General features: G+C 53.9%; 5 protein-coding genes across 5 annotated transcripts; 3 read left to right on the top strand and 2 right to left on the bottom strand.

Moving 5' to 3' along the window:
* Nucleotides 1–1,415: 1,415 nt before the first annotated feature.
* N7482_002906 (putative nucleoside-diphosphate-sugar epimerase) lies at nt 1,416–2,560 on the top strand (the record flags this gene model as incomplete). Its single annotated transcript, XM_056685031.1, has 3 exons — nt 1,416–1,438; nt 1,493–1,698; nt 1,761–2,560. The coding sequence occupies 3 exons, from the start codon at nt 1,416–1,418 to the stop codon at nt 2,558–2,560; spliced, it is 1,029 nt and encodes a 342-aa protein (XP_056548637.1).
* Nucleotides 2,561–3,364: 804 nt separating this feature from the next.
* N7482_002905 (putative THO complex component (Rlr1)) lies at nt 3,365–10,517 on the top strand (the record flags this gene model as incomplete). The annotated part of the gene is made up of 2 exons (XM_056685030.1): nt 3,365–8,256; nt 8,309–10,517. The coding sequence occupies 2 exons, from the start codon at nt 3,365–3,367 to the stop codon at nt 10,515–10,517; spliced, it is 7,101 nt and encodes a 2,366-aa protein (XP_056548636.1).
* Nucleotides 10,518–11,269: 752 nt separating this feature from the next.
* Nucleotides 11,270–12,544, bottom strand: N7482_002904 (uncharacterized protein; the record flags this gene model as incomplete). The annotated part of the gene is made up of 1 exon (XM_056685029.1): nt 11,270–12,544. One exon carries the CDS (start codon nt 12,542–12,544, stop codon nt 11,270–11,272), a length of 1,275 nt encoding a protein of 424 aa, XP_056548635.1.
* A 3,080-nt stretch (nt 12,545–15,624) lies between these two features.
* On the bottom strand, nt 15,625–17,160 carry met2 (homoserine O-acetyltransferase; the record flags this gene model as incomplete). The annotated part of the gene is made up of 2 exons (XM_056685028.1): nt 15,625–17,063; nt 17,121–17,160. 2 exons carry the CDS (start codon nt 17,158–17,160, stop codon nt 15,625–15,627), a joined length of 1,479 nt encoding a protein of 492 aa, XP_056548634.1.
* A 297-nt stretch (nt 17,161–17,457) lies between these two features.
* Nucleotides 17,458–18,012, top strand: N7482_002902 (60S ribosomal protein eL30; the record flags this gene model as incomplete). The annotated part of the gene is made up of 3 exons (XM_056685027.1): nt 17,458–17,527; nt 17,584–17,738; nt 17,917–18,012. The coding sequence occupies 3 exons, from the start codon at nt 17,458–17,460 to the stop codon at nt 18,010–18,012; spliced, it is 321 nt and encodes a 106-aa protein (XP_056548633.1).
* Between the last annotated feature and the right edge of the window lie 1,531 nt (nt 18,013–19,543).

Raw genomic sequence — 19,543 nt, 5'->3', positions numbered from 1 at the left:
ATTTCTGAACCAGCCCCTGCCCCACTTCAACTCTGCCGCTTCTTGGGATTTATTCAGTATTCATTCCGCGCCACTTTTAACCCACCGAGTCGAGTACCGGGGGCCAGGATGCAGGTTAAAACCTGCCCACTTTTAGGAGGGAGTAATGCGGCACCAATGTGGAAAATATTCCTTGCTAGTGTAGATAAATGACTTGTAACAGTTCTTATTGATCGCTTTGAATATCGCCTTCTTGGCATTACTTGCCGTAACCGAAATTTCTCCAGCTTTATGGAGCTCATTGCTGTTTACGTCGCTGATAATGCAGATGGTGTAGGTCCAATTCATCTGGGGGGAGACACTGGTTTAATAGTAAATCTGGGCATCTAGCTATAACTTAGTCGTTTACTCCTCCCTCAATGCCAATTCCTATCCAGTGCTAGCTGCACCACTGGAATTTGTCTCAAATTCGAATGTGCCTACACCGTTCTTCGAAGAGCAGAGCTGTTGGCCTGAAGAGGTTATCAATTGGAACATAAGTGATCTGCGAACTGGTATCCTCAATGGTAACTTTGAATATCTCACCAAAGACAAGTGCATCGAAACATATGCAAATAACTATATTTCAGACCGGCAAAGTGTTATCATCGTGATGGATGACCCTTTGACGGGTGAGGACATATTACTTACTGGATTAGGGATATCCAGGGGCCACTACAGGAGCAAATCCGGCAAAACCATACTCGGAAATTACGACAATTGGTTTGGAAAGATCTTGGATTATTTTAAACTAAATCCATTTGGGTTTGAATAGATGTCCTAGGAAACAAGAGTGTCACAAGGGAAAATCTCGGGTCACAAGAGCCTCATCCTGGCCTTCTCCCGACAGCCACCAAGTCAAGTCATGGTCCAAAGCCAGCAGTAGCAAGATCTGGGGCTTGACTTGGCTAGTGCTGATCCTATAGTATAGGACGATGAAAGAGCTTCCCAACAGGGTAGCCTTGTATGGCGAGTTTCGTGGAAAATACAGCCAATGAAGTGTCGCATCCGTCTTGTAAAATACAAAGTCGATTCTAGCAAGCGGTGTGGGGACCGGGGTATGTTGATAATTATCCCACCTGGACTCGGATATCCCGGAAGTATTATCCGGGAATGAAGTCATACAAGTGCGAAGTAAAACTGAATTCGAGAACTACTGTAGAACGATTCGGCTGTTCGGAGCTTGGCATCTCCAAAGATCCCCACTTGGAGAGTCCGTCTCGGACTAAAGTTGCTGCATTCAGATGATTTCAAAGCAGGCGCCCATTCATGCATGTCCAACAAGATTTAGCCTGATTATGTGACCACACCTCCAATTTCGCCCTCTTCATCACACTCGCCTTCAGAACCCTTCCAATTACCCTACCAAGTTACCCCCATCGATCATTATCTAAATTATGGCTTCCCCCAAAATCTTCCTGTAAGTAACGGCCGAGCACCAGGTTCTGGAGCTCACTTCTGATCAAATTCACAGAACTGGTGCTACCGGCTATATTGGTGGTGAAGGCTTGTACACCATCGCCCATGCTCACCCTGACTGGCAGTTGTCAGCACTGGTCCGCAGTAAGGAAAAGGCCGCTCAGCTCTCAAGCAAGTACCCACAGATTCGCGTCGTTCTTGGAGATCTGGACTCCGTTGATATCATCGCGGAGGAAGTCAAGAACGCAGACATCGTCTTCAGTCAGTATCATGGAATACTCACCATCCACTAGAACCCATAGGGCTAACCTGCTTATCTCCAGATTTTGCTGACTGCGATCACGTCACGTCTGCTCAGGCTATTGCCAAGGGTGCCCAGCAGCACACCCCAGAGCAGCCGCTGTGGCTAATTCACACCTCCGGCACGGGTATTTTGACTGTTGAAGACCAGCGTGCTAACACGATTGGTATTGAACGTCCCAAGGAGTACAACGACTGGGATGGCGTGAGCGAACTAGTCAATCTCCCTGCAGATGCTCTTCACCGGAATGTCGACGAAATTATTCTCAATGCCGGCAAGCAGAACCCATCCAGCGTCCACACAGCCATTGTGTGCCCACCCACCATCTACGGACCAGGTCGCGGCCCCGTAAACACCAAGAGCATGCAAGCCTACATGCTGAGCTCCGCCGTCTTGTCTCGCGGTAAAGGCTTTTTGGTCGGAAAGGGTGAGAATGTCTGGCACGAGGTTCATGTCCAGGATCTGAGTGGTGTCTACCTCGCGCTGGGCGATGCCGCTGCCGCTGGGGGTGGTAAGGCCAGTTGGGGCGATGAGGGTTACTATTTGGCCGAGAATGGGTCTTTTGTATGGGGAGATATTCAGCGCGAGGTCGCCAAGCAGGCTCATCTCCAGGGATTCATCACGTCTTCCGAAGTTGACATGCTGGATATCAACGAAGTTAAAAAGTGTCATCCATTCGGACACTATCTCTGGGGCACTAATTCTCGTGGCCGTGCAATCCGTGCTCGCAAACTACTTGGATGGAACCCCCAGAAGCCGAGGTTGATTGATTTGATTCCTGAAATTGTTGCACTGGAGGCAAAGGAGCTTCACCTGCGTTAAAACTACTTCTATCCTTGTGTATGATATGACTACCACAGAAAATTGCCGAACAACGGAATGGATTTTCGCAACCTTCTTTCAACGTCAGGTCCTCACCAGTACTACAGTAATACTACTGTTCCCGTGACTTTTCTGGCATTGCCATTGTCTCAACGCGAGTGGAAATTGAAGGAGTTGTTAAAACATGCAGTAGGTGATCGGGGAATCAGATAGGCCAGGCAAACTATGTGCAAAATATGGACTCTTTGGATGGGGTTTAGATGATAATCAGGATGTGTAATGTGAATTATCTAGGCAAGGCATTGCACAAGAATGATGGCCTAAATGAGGTAGGAACACCAGGAAAGAAAGAAGAAGGGGAGAACGATTAAATTTGGTGCCGCGCCACAACATACTGGACCCTACAATAATGAACACTTCGAAGACTTTCATTCTCACCTGCCGTAGGCAGGCACCGTAATCAGATCGGTGACACGGGTCGGGTGACCCTCGACACCTCAGGCAGTCGAGGACCCATCTCTGCTCCGAACGCCGAACAAGCTTCCTGCCATCATCGCCTTTCATCTCCATCCTTCACATCCGCTCCGTGACCCCCTCTCTTCTCTTTTTGATGAGGCTTTATCGCTGGTAGGTTGCTGTTACTCATTCTTCGCTTTGTGCACCTCCTATCTCTCGCTGATCTCAATTGCTGACAACCGTCCCGCGTCGTTCATTCAGACTCAATCTCCCGCCAATGAGCTTCGATTTCTCTGCGATCAGAACAACCGTCTCAGGCCTTCGCATTTAAATCGGCCTTCAAATACTATGGGCCCTGGGCAGGGCGGCAAGAGGAAGCGCGGTGAGCGCTTGTGGTCCGGCGAATCGGCAAATAACGAAGGCCTGCGACCCTCTCCTCATCGCCCCAGCACGCTCAACATGGCGCATCATCCCTCCCACCCGGGAACTCAATTAGGCTCACAACAAGACCAGCATGACGGGCGCGACCGAGCTCGTCGGCAGTCGGGCCGTGCAGGTGGTGGCCGCGGCAATTCCCGTCGACGTTCCTTTGAAGGTCAGAATTTTTCGGGTTCGCAGCACAGAGAATCAAGCGCAATGTCTCCTCCTCCTCGCGCCCAGTCTAGGGAGGCCACAGAGACTGCGCAACAAAATGGTGAATCTACAGCTGCCCAACCGACGCCATCCCCTGCTCCCAACACCGCTGCTTCACAGCCACAGCCACAACCTGTCTCTCGAGCTGGCTCCGAGGCCACTGTCAGCCGTCCTCCCATCCCTCCTCCTCCCTACGACTATGAATTTGTCACGGACAATGCGGTGGAAGAATGGGCATCATCCGGAAAGCAGAAGGTTGTGCATGAGGGAACTACGGCTCGATTGAATCAAGATCTTGCGCGTCTGGGCGCTGTCTACCAAGAGCTCATCCGGTCCGCAATATACGGCCGACTCTCGCCTTCGGAGGCTGGCAGTACTGTGAAGGATATTATCGGTGAAGAAGAGGCGTCTCAAGATCTCGGAAACGATGGCCAAGCACAGAAAGCTTCGACTTCGGAGTTAGACCCGCGCTCATTGTTCCTCGATACCCTCTCTGTCATAACCGACGCCGACACATCCAATATCGCTCTCAAACCCCTCGTTTTTGCAACCGCAATTCCCCCGGCTCTCATGCGCCTCCAGTTGGATACACCCCTGTTGCAATCTTTAGGACTGGTTCGAGAGACATTTGCGCGCATGGGTATTCGAAAACAGACCAATCTACTGTACCGACAGTCCAACTACAACCTTCTTAGAGAAGAATCTGAAGGATATTCGAAGCTGCTGACGGAGCTGTTTACGACGAGCAACAACGAACCGCCATCGAGTGAAGTGGTTGAGGATACTTTCGAAAAAGTCAAGGCCATGATCGGCGCATTCGATATGGATGTGGGGCGAGTCCTGGATGTGACGTTGGATGTGTTTGCTGCTGTGCTGGTCAAGCAATACCGGTTCTTTGTCAAATTGCTTCGAGCCAGCTCCTGGTGGCCCAAAGAAGACCCGCTTCACAATCTGGAGGGGAGTTCGCGTACTTCGGGATTGCCGAAGTGGGCGCTTCCTGGGTCAACTAGCTGGAACACCACCGAGGATGACCGAGCAAGCATTTTAAAATCAAATGCACTGCGTGACCGCGAATTCTGGGACCGAGTACGACAAGTTGGCATTCAAGCCTTCTTCGAAATCGGTCGCAGGCCGCTTTCCGAGGAGGAAAAACAACAGGCTCTCCCGGAAACCAACCACCTCTCAGAAGAGGAAGAAGCCACACGGACGTGGATTGAAGAGACTGGAACAATGCCACCGAAGGGTAACCGGGTTGCAGCCCAGCTCTTGGGCTTCAAGCTACGATTCTACTCCTCCTCGGCTCGTTCCAAATCCGACAATCTGCCCGACAACCTCATCTACTTGGCTGCACTACTCATCAAGGTGGGCTTCATCTCTTTGCGTGACCTTTACGCACATCTCTGGAGACCCGATGATTCAATGGACGTCTTGAAGGATGAGAAAATGGCGGAGAAAGCAGAAAGAGAGAAAGCCGCACGGCCGGGTGGGGGTGTCAACGCTCTGATGCTGGCCGGTGCTCTGTCTGACGACACGCTCCCAACTCCTCGTCTGCGTGAGCCCGAGTCTAGGATGGCCACCCCATCCAGGGATCAGGAAGCCGACAGACAATCAACGGTCAAACCTGAAGATGAGTTGCCAGAGCCCTCGGACCAGAAGGTGTTGCTTCTCAAGAGCCTCCTCGCGATTGGTGCCATCCCTGAGTCCTTGTTTGTTATGAGTAGGTTTCCTTGGTTGATAGATGCCTACCCTGAACTTACCGAGTTCATTCATCGCATCCTCCACTACTCTTTGAGCAAGGTCTACTCCCCGCTTCGGCCTCTGATCTCGTCAGAGGATATCCCCGGCCACCAGCAAATATTGAGTACCGATCAGTCCGGAGTCAGCAAAGGCCAGCTCCGCTTGACCCAGGCCCCACCCAGACGGGTCCTACGCTGGGCTCAGCTAGACACGGAGGACACAAATGAGGGCATCGCCTATCGGTTCTACTGGGATGATTGGGTGGACAATATCCCCATTTGCCAGTCTGTTGATGACGTGTTCGCGCTCTGTTCTTCATTTCTCAACCTCTCAGGTCACAAAATTGGCCAAGACGCAAGCCTTCTCACCAAGCTCGCACGTATTGGTAGGGACAGTCTCGCAAAAGATGGCTCGGACCAGAATAGGACTCGCTGGCGGGACCTCTGCAAACGACTTCTTTTGCCATCAATTAGCTTGACCAAGGCAAACCCCGGTGTGGTCAACGAGGTGTTTGATCTGATCAGTTTCTTTCCCCGAGAGGTTCGGTACAATATGTACTCAGAATGGTACTATGGGCAAACGTCAAGACTGCCCGACATTCAGTCTGCATTCAAACAGGCTACAGCTGAAACAAAAGACGTCCTCAAGCGGCTCAGCAAGACCAACATTCGACCTATGGCCCGTGCTCTGGCAAAGATTGCCTATGCCAACCCCGGTATTGTCATCAATGTCGCCATCGGTCAAATTGAATCGTATGAGAATCTCATTGAAGTCGTCGTCGAATGTGCTCGCTACTTCACCAATCTAGGTTACGACATTCTCACCTGGTCATTGATCAACTCGCTTGGGCAGAAAGGAAGAAGTCGTGTGCAGGAGGGTGGTCTGCTTACCAGCAGATGGCTCAACGCTCTGTCTACCTTTGCTGGCCGAACTTTCAAACGTTACTCTGTCATGGATCCTACACCTCTGCTACAGTATGTCGTGGAGCAGCTGCGTCGTAATAACTCCACCGACCTCATCGTTCTGGAGCAGATGATCAGCTCTATGGCTGGTATTATCACAGACACCAACTTCAATGACGCTCAGATACAGGCCATGGCAGGTGGCGAGGTACTCCAGTCGCAGACTATCCTACAGCTACTGGACAAGCGCCATGAGTCCAAAATCACATCAAAGCGACTCTTAAAATCTTTGACCCATACCCGACTTGCAGGCCAGCTTCTGGTCGCGATTGCCCAGGAGCGGATGACTTGCGTCTTCAAAGAGTCATCATCAGAGCTGAAATTATTGGGCAATATCTTTGACGAGATCCACCGCATCCTTACTCAATACCTCGACCTTCTGCGCAGCAATCTTTCCATCGAAGAATTCGACTCTTTCGTACCTGACTTTGCTTCTCTGATCAAAGACTTTGGTATCCAACCCGAGATCGCATTTTGGATCAGGCGTCCTAGTGTTTCCCGAAAGATTGCCGAAATTGAGCCTCCAAAACAGAAGCTCCAGCTTTCTACAAAAGAAGCTACCGGTAACGCGATTCCTGCGCCTCGACCCAACGAAGACAATAAAATGGACACCGATGAGGGTGAATTACCAGCCACAGCCGAAGAGGCTTCAGACGAATCTGCAATGGATGTCGACAAAGCAGAGCAGTCCACCACTGTTTCTCTGGCCCCCGCCACTCCCGGTCCGTTGGCTGCCAACCCCGTCATGCAAGACTTGATTGAAACTGTCAGGTTGTCGTTACCCACCGAGACGTGGGAAGTCGTGGGTGCGCATTTCTACGCGACGTTCTGGCAACTATCTCTCTATGACGTGCACGTTCCCGAGAAATATTATGATGAAGAGAGACGCCGACTTCAAAGGCGTGTCACGAACATCAACAATGACCGATCTGATCTCAGTATGGTTGGTATGCAACGGAAAGACCAAGCAAGGAGAAGTCTCACCCAAGTTCAGGACCAGCTTCTGTCGGAACTGAAGACTCACACTCAAGCGTATGCCCAGACTCGCGGTAGACTGCAGAAGGAGAAGGAACTGTGGTTTGCTGGGATGCGCCTCAAGCATGACGTGTTAAATGTTGCTTTATTGGAGCAATGTTTCATTCCCAGACTCCTCCTTTCACCCATCGATGCTTTCTTCTGCTTCAAGATACTCAAGTTCCTCCACAATTCAGGAACTCCGAACTTCCGAACTGTGGGCTTGCTTGATCAGCTCTTCCGCGAACATCGACTCAGTGCCCTTATTTTCCTGTGCACTTCGAAGGAAGCAGACAACTTGGGACAATTCCTAGGCAAGGTTTTGGGTGACTTGAGCGAGTGGCATGCTGACAAGGCTGTCTATGAGAAGGAAGCTTTTGGCACCAAAAGAGATCTGCCTGGATTTGCCAAAAGTATCGACCCCGAAGGAGTGCCAACTTTGTTCTTGGAGTTCGAGGACTTCCGGCGCCTTCTTTATAAGTGGCACCGTCTGCTCTCCGGTGCGCTTCAAGCCTGTCTGAAGGGAGGCGAGTACATGCACATTCGCAATGCCATCAGCATTCTCAAGGCGATTGTTCCCTACTTCCCTGCCGTGAATTGGATCGGCACACAGATGCTGGACACTGTCAACGATCTCAGCAAGAACGACAAGAGAGATGATGTCAAGATTCCCGCTGCCTCGCTCATTGGTGATTTCAATCGACGATCAAAGCAGTGGATGCTTCCGCAAGAGTTCTACCTAAACAACAGCAATGCTCCCGATGCTGGGCAGGCCAAGTCTGGCTCGCAGCCGCCGGCTGATCGGACTGGCAAGGCTGATTCTTCAAGGCCTCAATCCTCCACCCCGACACCGTTGAATGCTTCCGCGCCGGAGTTCACGCCCGTACCTCAAGAGTGAGTTCGCATATCAACAATATCATGTATCGGAGACTAACCCCCTTACTAGTCTTGCGGGTGGTTCGAAGCAAGAAGGACCTAGCAAATCCGAAGTGGAGGATGGTGAGATTGAAGATGCTAAGATGACTGATGCTGCATCGGTGAAGGGCACAGAGGACACGAAACCTGCAATCTCTGCTCAGAACGAGCCTACTTCGACGGTCACCGAAGCTACCGGGTCTACTGCTCTGGATAACAGTGCGGATGGGACTGCGAGTGAGCGTCTGTATCCTCATGCCCCAGAGCATCGAGGACCGAGAGAGCCATCACGTTCAAGACCTGGCTCTCGAGCCACCGAATCCGGCCGTCAGCCTGATATCCCGAAGCGCCCGGAAACTGATCGTCCGCCTGCCATCAACCCTCGACAACAGGCTCTGCTTCCACGGCACAGTGCCGACAATAGACTTCCCCCACGTCCCGACTTGATGGACGACCGTCGCGACCGACATCCTGACTTCAACCCACGTACCCGACATGGTGGCCCTGAGCATGCCCGATTTGACGGTCCTGCTGCCGACGGCCGAGGCCATGGGCGCATGGGTGACCGCGACTTTGCAATCAGACCTCTCGATGACCCGATGCGTGGGCCGCCTTATCGTGAAGGTCGCATTCCACGAGAGCCCGACTGGCCCGGTGATCGCTCCGGGCGCCTCCGTCATGACTCCTTCCATGGCCGGGAAAGACCTGCCCGCGGTGAACTTTTGCCTGATTTCCCCGAACGGCCTGCCGATGGCCCTCGCCGTGGTGACCCATCACTCCGACCTGAGAAGGATGATCGCCGTCCCTATCCGCCACGCGGTCCCACGCCGCCAAGAGCCGACTTGCCTAATCGTCCAGAGCGGTTCCCTGAAGATCGCCGATCTGCTAGCTTTTCCCAGCCGAGTCTAGGCCAGGGTGACTTCCCGAGAGGCCCTCGTTCCGGTAATGACGCCATGGGACCGGACATGAATCACGGTCGATTACGACAACCGGACCAGCCACCAGACATACCATCTGGCCCACGGCGGGGGAATCGTGGACGCAATGTGTCCGCTCAGCAACCTGCTCCAAGTCCAAGCAATGGCAAAGCACCTACTCCCGACCGCCAAATCCCAACAGGTCCTGGGCGACAAGGTGGGCGTGGAGGGCCCGAGCAGTCTCCTGCCACTCCAGCCCCCTCTGGAGAGCGTCTGGATATCTCTGGGATCCACCCCGATCGACTCAATCTCTTCCAAGGCGAGCCCCAGCAGGCATCGGGGACAGCTATGACCCCTCCCTCGGGTCCTCGCGGTGCACCTGGGCAGCAGCAAGGACCCCGTGGCCCTTCTGGTGGAGAGCGTGGACGTGGTGATAAACGGTTTGCTGGCATAAACAACATGCTTCAGCAGACTAACGGCCCTGCAGAGCGCGTCCCTGCGACCCCGCCTGTCCGTGGGCGGGGTGCAAATCGACAATCAACTGCGTCGAATACTGGTTCTCCTCATCCACCCACTGGTCCTGCCGCTGCTGAAGAGGAAGGCCAATCTCGCAACCGACCCGATGTTCGTGGTGACTTGATGGATGATGCTGCTGCCCCTGACAATCGCCGCTCAGGCCGGGGCAATGATCGTGACAAGAATCGTGATCGAAACCGTGACCGTGAGCGTCGCGGCGGCGGTAGTGCTGAAGATGATGCTGGCAGTACCGGCCCCCGGCGTGAAGAACGCCGTGACCGTCCACGAGACCCTGATCGTGAGCGCAACCGCCGGAGCGATATTGGTGCCGGTGGTGCTAGCCGCGAGGAGAAGGACAAAGACCGCGAGCGCCGAAACCCCAGCTCGCGTGAGGAGATGCGTCGCAGGGACCGACGTGACCGGGAGGAGGGCCTACCTGATCTGGGCGGCCCTGCTCCCCCCAACAACACTGTCAACGAGAATGAAGGCCGTGTCCGTCCATCATCGTCGATGGGAGCACCGCCTCCTCCGCCACCTCCGCCACCTCCTCCACTTCCTGCCGATGAAAGCAACCCACGCCGTTGGGGCGCAAGCGGTGATCGTGGCAACGGCACTGACAACCGAGATCGCGAGCGTGATCGCCGAAGTGAGCGCGGTCGGGACCGCGACGGGCACCACCGTGACAGCGGCGGCTCCGCCCATCGCAAGCGTGGACGCCCCAACCCCGAGGACAATGCCGGCGGCGATGCGAGTGCGCGCGGCCCGCGGATGAGCGGTGACAACAAACGCCCTCGTCGCGGGGCATGACACACACAAGCATATACTTGACTGCAGCACGGAGGATGGATGGGATGGGTATGGGTGAAGTCGCCGCCTCGACTGGTTATGCTCCGTGATTTTCCTTTCTCTTTTCTCAAATGAAGATTCCCCGGTTTCTTTTTCACCCTTTCGCATCTCCCGCCTTCGATTCCATTTTTCTATTGTCTTCTAATGTCTTACTGATTGCACGTTGCATCATGGCCGGTGTTTGGATACATCCACTCTGTCTGTACTTGACTCTTTTCTTTTTTTTCTAATTGCTGAATCTCCATTGAACCATAAGCCCTCACTGTCTCGTAGTAGACTTCTGCCTATGTAAATATTATGCCGCGCGGAATGGCGCTGGGAAAATCTATCCTACACAGGCGCTGATCCTCGTTTCCAACCCGCTCTAAGAGTACGAGAACAGGGATTGTTGGCCCGACGCCCGCCCTCATGGCCCCCCGGTGATTTTAATCTGAGATGAAAGACCACTCCATCACAGACGCCTATCTACTCATATTTATGCAAAGGAAGTACGTACTGCATTCGACCGGTAAGTAGAAGTAAATTTGGAACAAGGAAGTGTAAGCACAGGTAGAACACAGAGAGGGTATATGTACAGGCATCCACAGTCTATCAGCAAATGAACAAACAAAAGGGCTAAGCGCAAGATATCATCATAATCATGGGAGGCCGAATCCGAGGCGTAGCTACGCCCATCAAGGCGAGGGCGAGGGCGAGGGTGATCCCCATCATCCTCACGCCGCGGCAACAACAGCCCTTTCAACCCGCGGACACTCCACCGTCTCCCCATCCCTCTTCCTCCCAAGCCCAGCCAACCTCTTCAGTAAATGGGACGCTTTCCGCCGCCGCCGCCGTGCCCCATCAGGAAGAACAAGAGAGTACACCGGCGCATGATTCTCCTGCCTAAGACTATTCGATGAGTCACAGTGACGCATCTGGTGGAATCCGCCGTGAGAGGCGATATCCTGCGCACTCAAGAAGCTGTGCGCCGAGACACTGCTGTAGAGACGCGGCGCGAGGCCGTGCGATTCAGCCCACCGCGCAGCGCCGGATTCCTTCGCGCGCGGCTGCCGGATACTATAGAAGCGGCACGGTGCCGCAGCCGGCATGGCGGTAACGTTGATATTAATCCTGTCGGATGTCTTTGTCTTTTCCGGGTCGACGGCGAGGTCTGCCTCCCCGATGCGGTGGACGTCCAGGCTCGCGCGGAGCCAGGTCAGGCCCTCTGCGCCGAGGGCGTCCGTCTCCGCGAAGAGCGCATCGGATTCAAAGTACGTGTCTTGAACGTGTGGCCACAGCGAGTCGACCTGCGGCGGGCTGTAGGGGAACAATTCTGGGCTCAGCGAGCGCGAGCGAGAACCCGAGCGAGGCGTGGCGTCTGTGCCGAAGCTTCGTCCGCGCTCGCGCTCGAAGACCGCTTCGCTTTGTTCGTGCGGTGATGTCGGGAGCTGCTTCCCGTAGAAGCGGCCCGTGGCTGCGGACGCAGCGCTGGGTTGGAAGGCTACGCCGGAGTCGGGCATCTTGTCGACGGGGAACTTGTTCTCCACGATTCGGGGAGACAGGCTGGCGCCCTGATACTGGAGTCGCGAGACGGCGTCTGACGTGGTGGCTTTGGTGGGCTGGCCGGGGCCTGTATTGGCGCGGTGGTCTGCCTGGAACGATGGCCACATTGGCATCCCGCGGTCGATGCTCTGTATCAGCAGCGCGCAGGCATGTTTCATGTCATCCTCCAGCTCCTCGGCGACGGGCTGCCGGTCGATCAGCGGTGATGCAGGACGGAAGTAGCCCGGTTCATCTGTAAAGTCAAAGTAGCGACTGCGGTCCGTGCTGTTCCTGTCCCACGCCAGGTCGGCGCTGTGGGATGAGATAGGCGTTGTGGCAGAGCGCGGGCGGATGCTGGGGGTGCTGGTGGCACTGGCGGGGAGCATGGTGGATGCGCGGTCTCGGCCACGGCTGAAGGTGAAGCGTTGGCGCATGCGGAGTGCTTTTTGCGACAGCTTGCGCTCCATCGTGGTGGTGGTTGATAGGGCTTGTTGATATTCGAGCGCGAGTGGGTGTGGACGGGACCGGTTGGGTTGATAAAGATGGGATTTCTCTCTGAGCAGATCCAATCGCCCGTGGCTGGAAGCGAGGGATCAATAGTAGAAGCAATCACCGGTGCAGTGGTCGTGAAATGCACGGCGCAAATAATCGCAGCGGCCTGCCAACGCCGACAATGCGGTCGAAGCAATGCGAGTGGCGACGGGGAGTCGGCGCCGTGGCCACGGCCGGACAGGGCGGAATATGCGAGTTACGTGATGCCAGGCGTTCCCCTTTGCCTCTGTTGCCCAGCGAGATTTAGTGTTGCGTATGAATTACCAATTGTTGTGGCTGAGGTGGGCTGGTTGGCGTTGGCCGTACAACGGCGCTGGTATGCGGGGGGTGGGAGGGTGTCAAGGGCCAACGAGGGATACGCAGAAACGCAGATCGGAAGACGGAGACAAAAGAAACCAGGGACAGAAATAGGAGAACCGGTCCTTCTCACTCGTATCTATGGGAGAAGCGACGAACTATGAACGAGGGGAGACGAGACCGGGGATTCGATAAGTGTCAGCTTTCTCCTGCCCGCCTCGGGGTCCAAGGGTCTTGTCTTTTTTTCGCCGCCATCGGGGGACAAATCAGCGAACCGGCATCAAAGGACTAGAACCAGCTCGGGCCACGCAGGAGCAGACTAGACGGGGATCCGCGATAAGCCCGCCGCGAACGTGTCAACTAGGACTAGCCCGGCCGCTTCTAGCCATTCGATACGGCAGACTATGATCTACTCCGGAGAATGCAGCCACTAAGTGCTTGTCGGAGGAATCAACCCGGGGGTTTGGAGTGGAGGCGATGGGGCAGGTTAGGGCTGTGATGGCACGGGTCCGTAACTGCGTCCTACTGTAGTGTCCTAGTGTCCTAGTGTCCTAGTGTCCTAGTGTCCTAGTGTCCTGTATGATCTCCTTAGGGAATGAATGGACAAATAGAGTCGGTCTGGGGGAGAATACGGAGTATGGAGGACGGAGTTCATTGTCGAGAATACTACAACAGAAATAATATTTCCGCTGGGTGTATCAAGTATCAAGTACGGAGTATCTCCTTGCCCATCGGGGAGATAACCAGCGCCGAATTCAGCCTAGAATCAGCCGAACGGGGAGTCTAGAGCGGCCACTAAGACGCTTCGGACACAAGCCCGTGAAGGCAGGACCCGAGTAGATATCGCCCCTATTTCCTCGGCCCTAATTTTGAAACGAGTCACAAAATTGGTGCCACTCCGTCGCCATCCTAGTTCCTGTTCCTTGCCTGTTGCACGTACGGAGTATACTTCGTCCTCCGTCCTCCTCCGTTCCGATCATGCAGTCGCGAGTGCTTGGTAATTGCTCGGGCGACTCGCCGAGGCGGCCCCGGCCCCACCCTCTCTAGCGTCCACCCTCTCCCTCTGCCACCATCGTGGGCGATCCAGGCCCAGCGCGGCAGCTGTGACTCGGGTTGTTTCGGTCCCTGTCCAAGTGGGGGCGCAGTGGGGGGCTGATAGGGTGGGTTTTGCGCCTCCTTACCAGAAGCATCCTTGAGAGGGGCGACAGCGGGGATGCAGGGTTTGGGTTTGGTGCGATCCAGTTGGCCTGGGTAGAGCCATCAAAGAGAGACAATGGGCAAAGACTGAAGATCTTCCTGGCAAATCAGTGCGTCGCACACTTCGATCAGGATCAGTCGAAGGATCGACTCGACTGCGTCGATGCAAGGGCAATGTGGTTTCGTTGAGCATTCGCGGACAGCCGAGACGACTATACGACGAGCCGAGCAAACCATAAACAAACCCGACGGCGTCGCCTCGGCAAAACCTCCCCCAGCGGAGCCTCGCTCTTCCACACTCCACAGTCCAACTGCAATTCAAGGGCCAGTCTGCGTACGAAGTTGCACCCGCATCAACCATTTGGCCTCCTCAAAACGCCACTAGTCAAAAGAAAATCCACGTCCGCCATCCGATCCCACGAACTAACCAGGCCCAAGCGATCAATCCTACCGGAGCCTCAGCACGCCACAGCAGCACGCCTCCCTCCACGTCCAGTTTAGTCCATCACCTTGGCGAACGCGGCCAGGCACACAATCCCTGAGGATGACATTCAAACCTAAACGTCGGGCCCGGCCGCTGTTGTCCCGCTCTATCGTAAAATACTCTCACAGAGGTTGGGAAGAATGATTCTTTGACAATCGAACCGCATCGGTGTATTCCGTAGAAGAGATTGATCAAAGGCAATCATTGAGGCACAAGCCAGGATTGGCTGAACTAGTTAACCACCCGTGGAAAGATATGGGAACGTAAGTACCGACCGACCTTCGACATACAACAGGACTGTTGCCCGGGGAATCATTGGGCTGAGAACATATGGTTCATACAGTAGGATGAGGCTACGTGCTATTTGCCCTTCCCGGGGATGGAAAAGTCGACGTTGATTCACACACACGTTTCGGACCTAGTGGATCAAGCATGGTGATATTGGGAGTAATCAAACGTGACATCTGATGAGATACAACGGATACAGTGGTCTCTACAGACAAAAGCAGTTCACCGAATGGACGGCCAATGGACATAGTCCCCTCGTTGTATATTTTGGACTTTTCAACACAAAGAAGCGCGACGCGTTCGTCGCACGGATGACCAGCGCGAAAAACACACTAGTCATCGCAAGGTTTAAAATGGACCCATCAACCCCCAGGCGAATTTTTCCCCGGAAAAGGGACCCAGAGGGTGGGTCAGATGGAGAGCAGTTGGATGCTTCTTTGGCAGTCTTCTCGACCAGGGCTTGCAAATGTGGTTGCAATGAACCAGGTGAGATTCGAGAGAGGCAGTTGGATGCGCATCTCCCTGACTAGCGAAACGGATAAAAGAACGGCAACCTCTACTTCCCCTGGTGCGCCATGCTAGCTGCTCAGGCGCGGGCTTCACGGCCGGGGTATCTCTTCGTGGACGGCCATGGAGAGGGGGCCCGGGTGGGAGCTGTTTCTGAGCCAGGAGCATGGGGGTGGCGGCAAGTGACTGCGCCAAGGTGATATGAGTGGCGACGATGGGAGTCTACCACGCAGTGATATCCTCCACTTCGGCCTCACCGAAGGTGCTGCTCTTCGTCAGCTTGGTGACGCTCGCCACAGCGGCCGCGCCATCGGTGCTGGACTGTGCCATGATGTCGGGCAAAACCTCGTGGAAGAACTCCACGATGTGACGGTTGACCTGCTCAAACTGCAGCAGGAAGGCGTCGTGACCCTCCGGGCTATCGATGCGCTTCAGGCGCGAGTCAGGGATGCCAGCGGCGATTTCCTGCTGCTCGGCAAAGGTGAAGAGGCCATCGGACTCGATACCCAGGACAAGAGCTGGCTGTTGGACCGTGGAGAGAGCCTCCAGGACAGGATTCTCAGAGTCCGGACTGGAGCGGTGCCGGGACACGTCGTGGGTGTCCAGCTTGCGGGTCATGGCGATGTAGCAGTTGGCATCAAAGCGCTTCACGAACTTGTCGCCCTGATAACGGAGGTACGACTGGGCAGAGAAGTATGTTGGTGGGCGAGGACGACCGTCGGGCTTGGTTGGAGTCGGCGCCGAGAACGTCTTGGTGCCGGAGAACTGGGGGTCCATGTACTGAATATCCGACTGAGGGACAGGAGAGTTCTGTCGGCTCTCCGACCGCGATGAAGCACCACCTCGATGTCCATCGTTGTGAATAGCCCAATGCTCATTGGGAGGAGTAGGCAGCTTCTCGGTGCCATTGATGTTCTGGCGCTTCGAGGGGTCCGGCACGTTCCGGCCAAACCGGGACTCAAACGAGTTGCGGCTGCGGTAGGTGAGCAATGCCGACATACGGGCCGCCCCAAGACCAGTGGCTGGTGGGTCATTAAATGGATAGTATCCGTCATCGTACTTGGGGTCACTGTAGATGCTTTGTCTCTGTGCCTCACCCCAACTGATGCACCACGCCGAGTGGCGGGCAGATGTGGCGATAGGAACAATGGCACGAACATAATCCTTGCCAAAGAAAGAGTACTCGAGGGTGAGCATGCCACCCATAGAGCCACCAACAACAGCAGCAATCTGCTTCACGCCAAGATCATCCAGGACGAGTTTGTGGATGTTTACATCATCCCGCACAGTGGTGAGGGGGAACTCTGGACCATAGTAGCCATTCTCAGGCTTACCATCCTTGTAGGTCACCGCACTCGCGCTGCCGTATGGGCTGCCCAGACTGTTCAGGCAGACCACGAAGAACCGGGAGACATCGAATGCCTGGCCCGGGCCTCCCAGGAGGGGACCCCACCAATCGGCCACGTCGGCACTACCACTTAGAGCGTGACAGATCACCAAGACATTGTCACCCTTAGGGGAGAGAACACCCCGAGTAGTATAGGCGACCGGTACATCGTACAGAGTAACACCGGACTCGAGGGTAAAGGAAGGAACAATCGCAATTGACTGCTCCTCGATCAGAGCAGCATATGGGTTCTCAGGTTGCGCATCGACTCTCTCTACGGGATTTAGTAGCCATTCAGGTCAACGAGCAGATTGGGGACGGGAAAACTGACGGAGTTGTGCAGTCGACGGACTGCTAGTTTCGGCAACCATTGTGAATGAGGTTGTCGAGAAAGAAAGTTGTTTGAAGGAAGGAAAGGGGGGGGTGGGACCTGCGGCGAAGAAATATTTCCACCCTGTCCCGCAAATGAGTCAGGAACCCCGCGGTCCCACCGCCTTGCTATAGTCCAATCAAAGCCCGCAGAGAAGTGGACAATTGTCAAAGGCGGTGAGCCATACGTTTACAGCCGAATTTTTGTTTGCACAATTTTTCGGTGCTTTTCAAGAATCTTCCAATTTGCACTTTTCTATCACCGCCTACTTCGCAAAATCCCCTCCTCCAACAACACAATGGCCAAGACCAAGAAGTCTGGTGACACCCTCGCCTCCCGCCTCGCTCTCGTCATGAAGTCAGGCAAGGGTGAGTTGTCCCAAGGCCCCCACTCTAGCTCGGTACTCCCTATTAACGCACCCCAGTCACTATGGGCTCTAAGTCCAGCATGAAGACCCTCCGCTCCGGCAAGGCCAAGCTGATTCTCATCGCCGGCAACTGCCCGCCCCTGCGCAAATCCGAGCTCGAGTACTACGCTATGCTGGCCAAGGTCCCCGTACACCACTTCAACGGCAACAACGTACGTCCACCCCCGCCAAGCCGACGCTTATTTGAGCCGTCGCAGCTGCCAGGCAGCTCCACTACTCGGAGAAGAAGTCGGCTAGCCCGCTTCGGAGAGTGAAGTTGCTCAGCGATGGGATCTCCTGATGGGGATTCCGGAGAGCGGACCGTAGCACTAACTATCTTTACCCGTACAGATTGAGCTTGGCACTGCCTGCGGTAAATTGTTCCGCTGCTCTACTATGGCTGTCCTGGATGCCGGTGACTCCGACATTCTGAGCCGCGAGGCATAAATGGACTGTTTTTCTATGTTGCAAATTTGCACAGTCACGACTTATGACCCAGGGCCTGGTTGCCCAATTTATCATACCCACTTGGATAAAGTGCCTGGGTGAAAAAAATCAAAGGAAACGGAAAAGGGCGCTAGTGGCGACGCTGGAAATAGCCCTGAACAAACTCATTTCAAGAGAAAATCCTTTCCTAAAGTTGATACTGTATCCCTGATATTGGTGTCACCTGTTACGAAATGTGTATCTCCACCATGTCCTGGGAGCATCCTGACCCATCTCAAAGCTGCACATATCGTGTTGGATCGACCAGACTAGTCACTATATCACAAGATTATTTCCTTCATCATGTATAGCTGTAACTGCAGAACAGTAGGCTGTCAAACATCCTCTATCTGGGTTGGGATTTGACGGCACATGAGACAACCCGGATTGACCACGCCGAGAAGGAATCCTTTCTTCATTTTCTTAAATCCATGCTCAAGTGGCTGCCGCACGAGCGCAGGATCGCAAGGCAACTGCTTGACGATCCGTAGCTGCTCTGATCCCAGCCAATTTTTTTTTTGACAATTATCCTCCAAACTTACAACGGGGTAGTATCTGAAACTCACATTGATACAAATAGCATACTCTGCAGAATACACATGAAACCTGGAAGCGTTTGTTTTGCGCTTAGCCTCCTATGCGATGCACAACCTTCGGCGAGACGCTTAAAGCCACTCAGCACCTTTTTTCAGTTAGCGCCTTTTGGCTGGGATAGCGCCAAGTTCAGGTCTGCAACTAGATCAAGAGCTACGACATGATAATGATTGAATAGAATATTCAAACGCGCTGCTCCTAATTTCGGATGAAAAGTATACCACAACTTCGCATTCCAAAAAAAAAAAAAAAGAAACCTCAACTCGATGAAAGTGCCAAATCCTTCCTCTGGTCCTTCTTCATACCATACTCCGTACTCAGCTCCGCCTAATGAATCCTTTTATATTTTTGGGTGGGATAGCCGGCCCTGGAAGAGCTTGGGTCCGTTTAATTCTGTGATAAAAGGAAATAAAAGATTTGAGAAGCTTGATATGCCACTCAAGGATAAATATAACGTAAAATTCTAGCTACATTATGTACTTGCCTTGCCTATAAAGTAATGAGACATGATGTCATGTATTATCCAGAGTAAAGTGGATTGTGATGATACCGGAATATCGGTATCCGGAAGTACTGTATTATCTACCTTAATACTTGGGATCTCACACCTTGCAAGAGACTTGAGTTACCCCTCATTGTCCTGACATTACTCGATTTCCCTGCTAAAGCTTGTTCTGGATAATTCTCAGAGCAACGGCCCTTGCCCCTTGCTTTAAGGGTCAATCAAGGATGAACCCCCACGCCGTGATTGCGGGGAACCCGCAAGATCCACCTTTTGGTACTTCCGCCTCCGCAATTTGGTCACAATTGGTCTGCGAGTGCGGAGTATAGCCCGAAGTCCTCGGGCAAAGGTAACCAACTTTAGCCTGAAGCTGTTCTTCACAAAATAATGTATCAT

The sequence above is a fragment of the Penicillium canariense genome, assembly GCF_028826845.1.
Source record: "Penicillium canariense strain IBT 26290 chromosome Unknown utg000001l_segment0_segment0, whole genome shotgun sequence".
Classification (NCBI taxonomy): Eukaryota; Fungi; Ascomycota; class Eurotiomycetes; order Eurotiales; family Aspergillaceae; genus Penicillium; species Penicillium canariense.
Note: the sequence above shows the minus strand (reverse complement) of the source record. Positions and strands in the feature narration are given on the sequence as shown.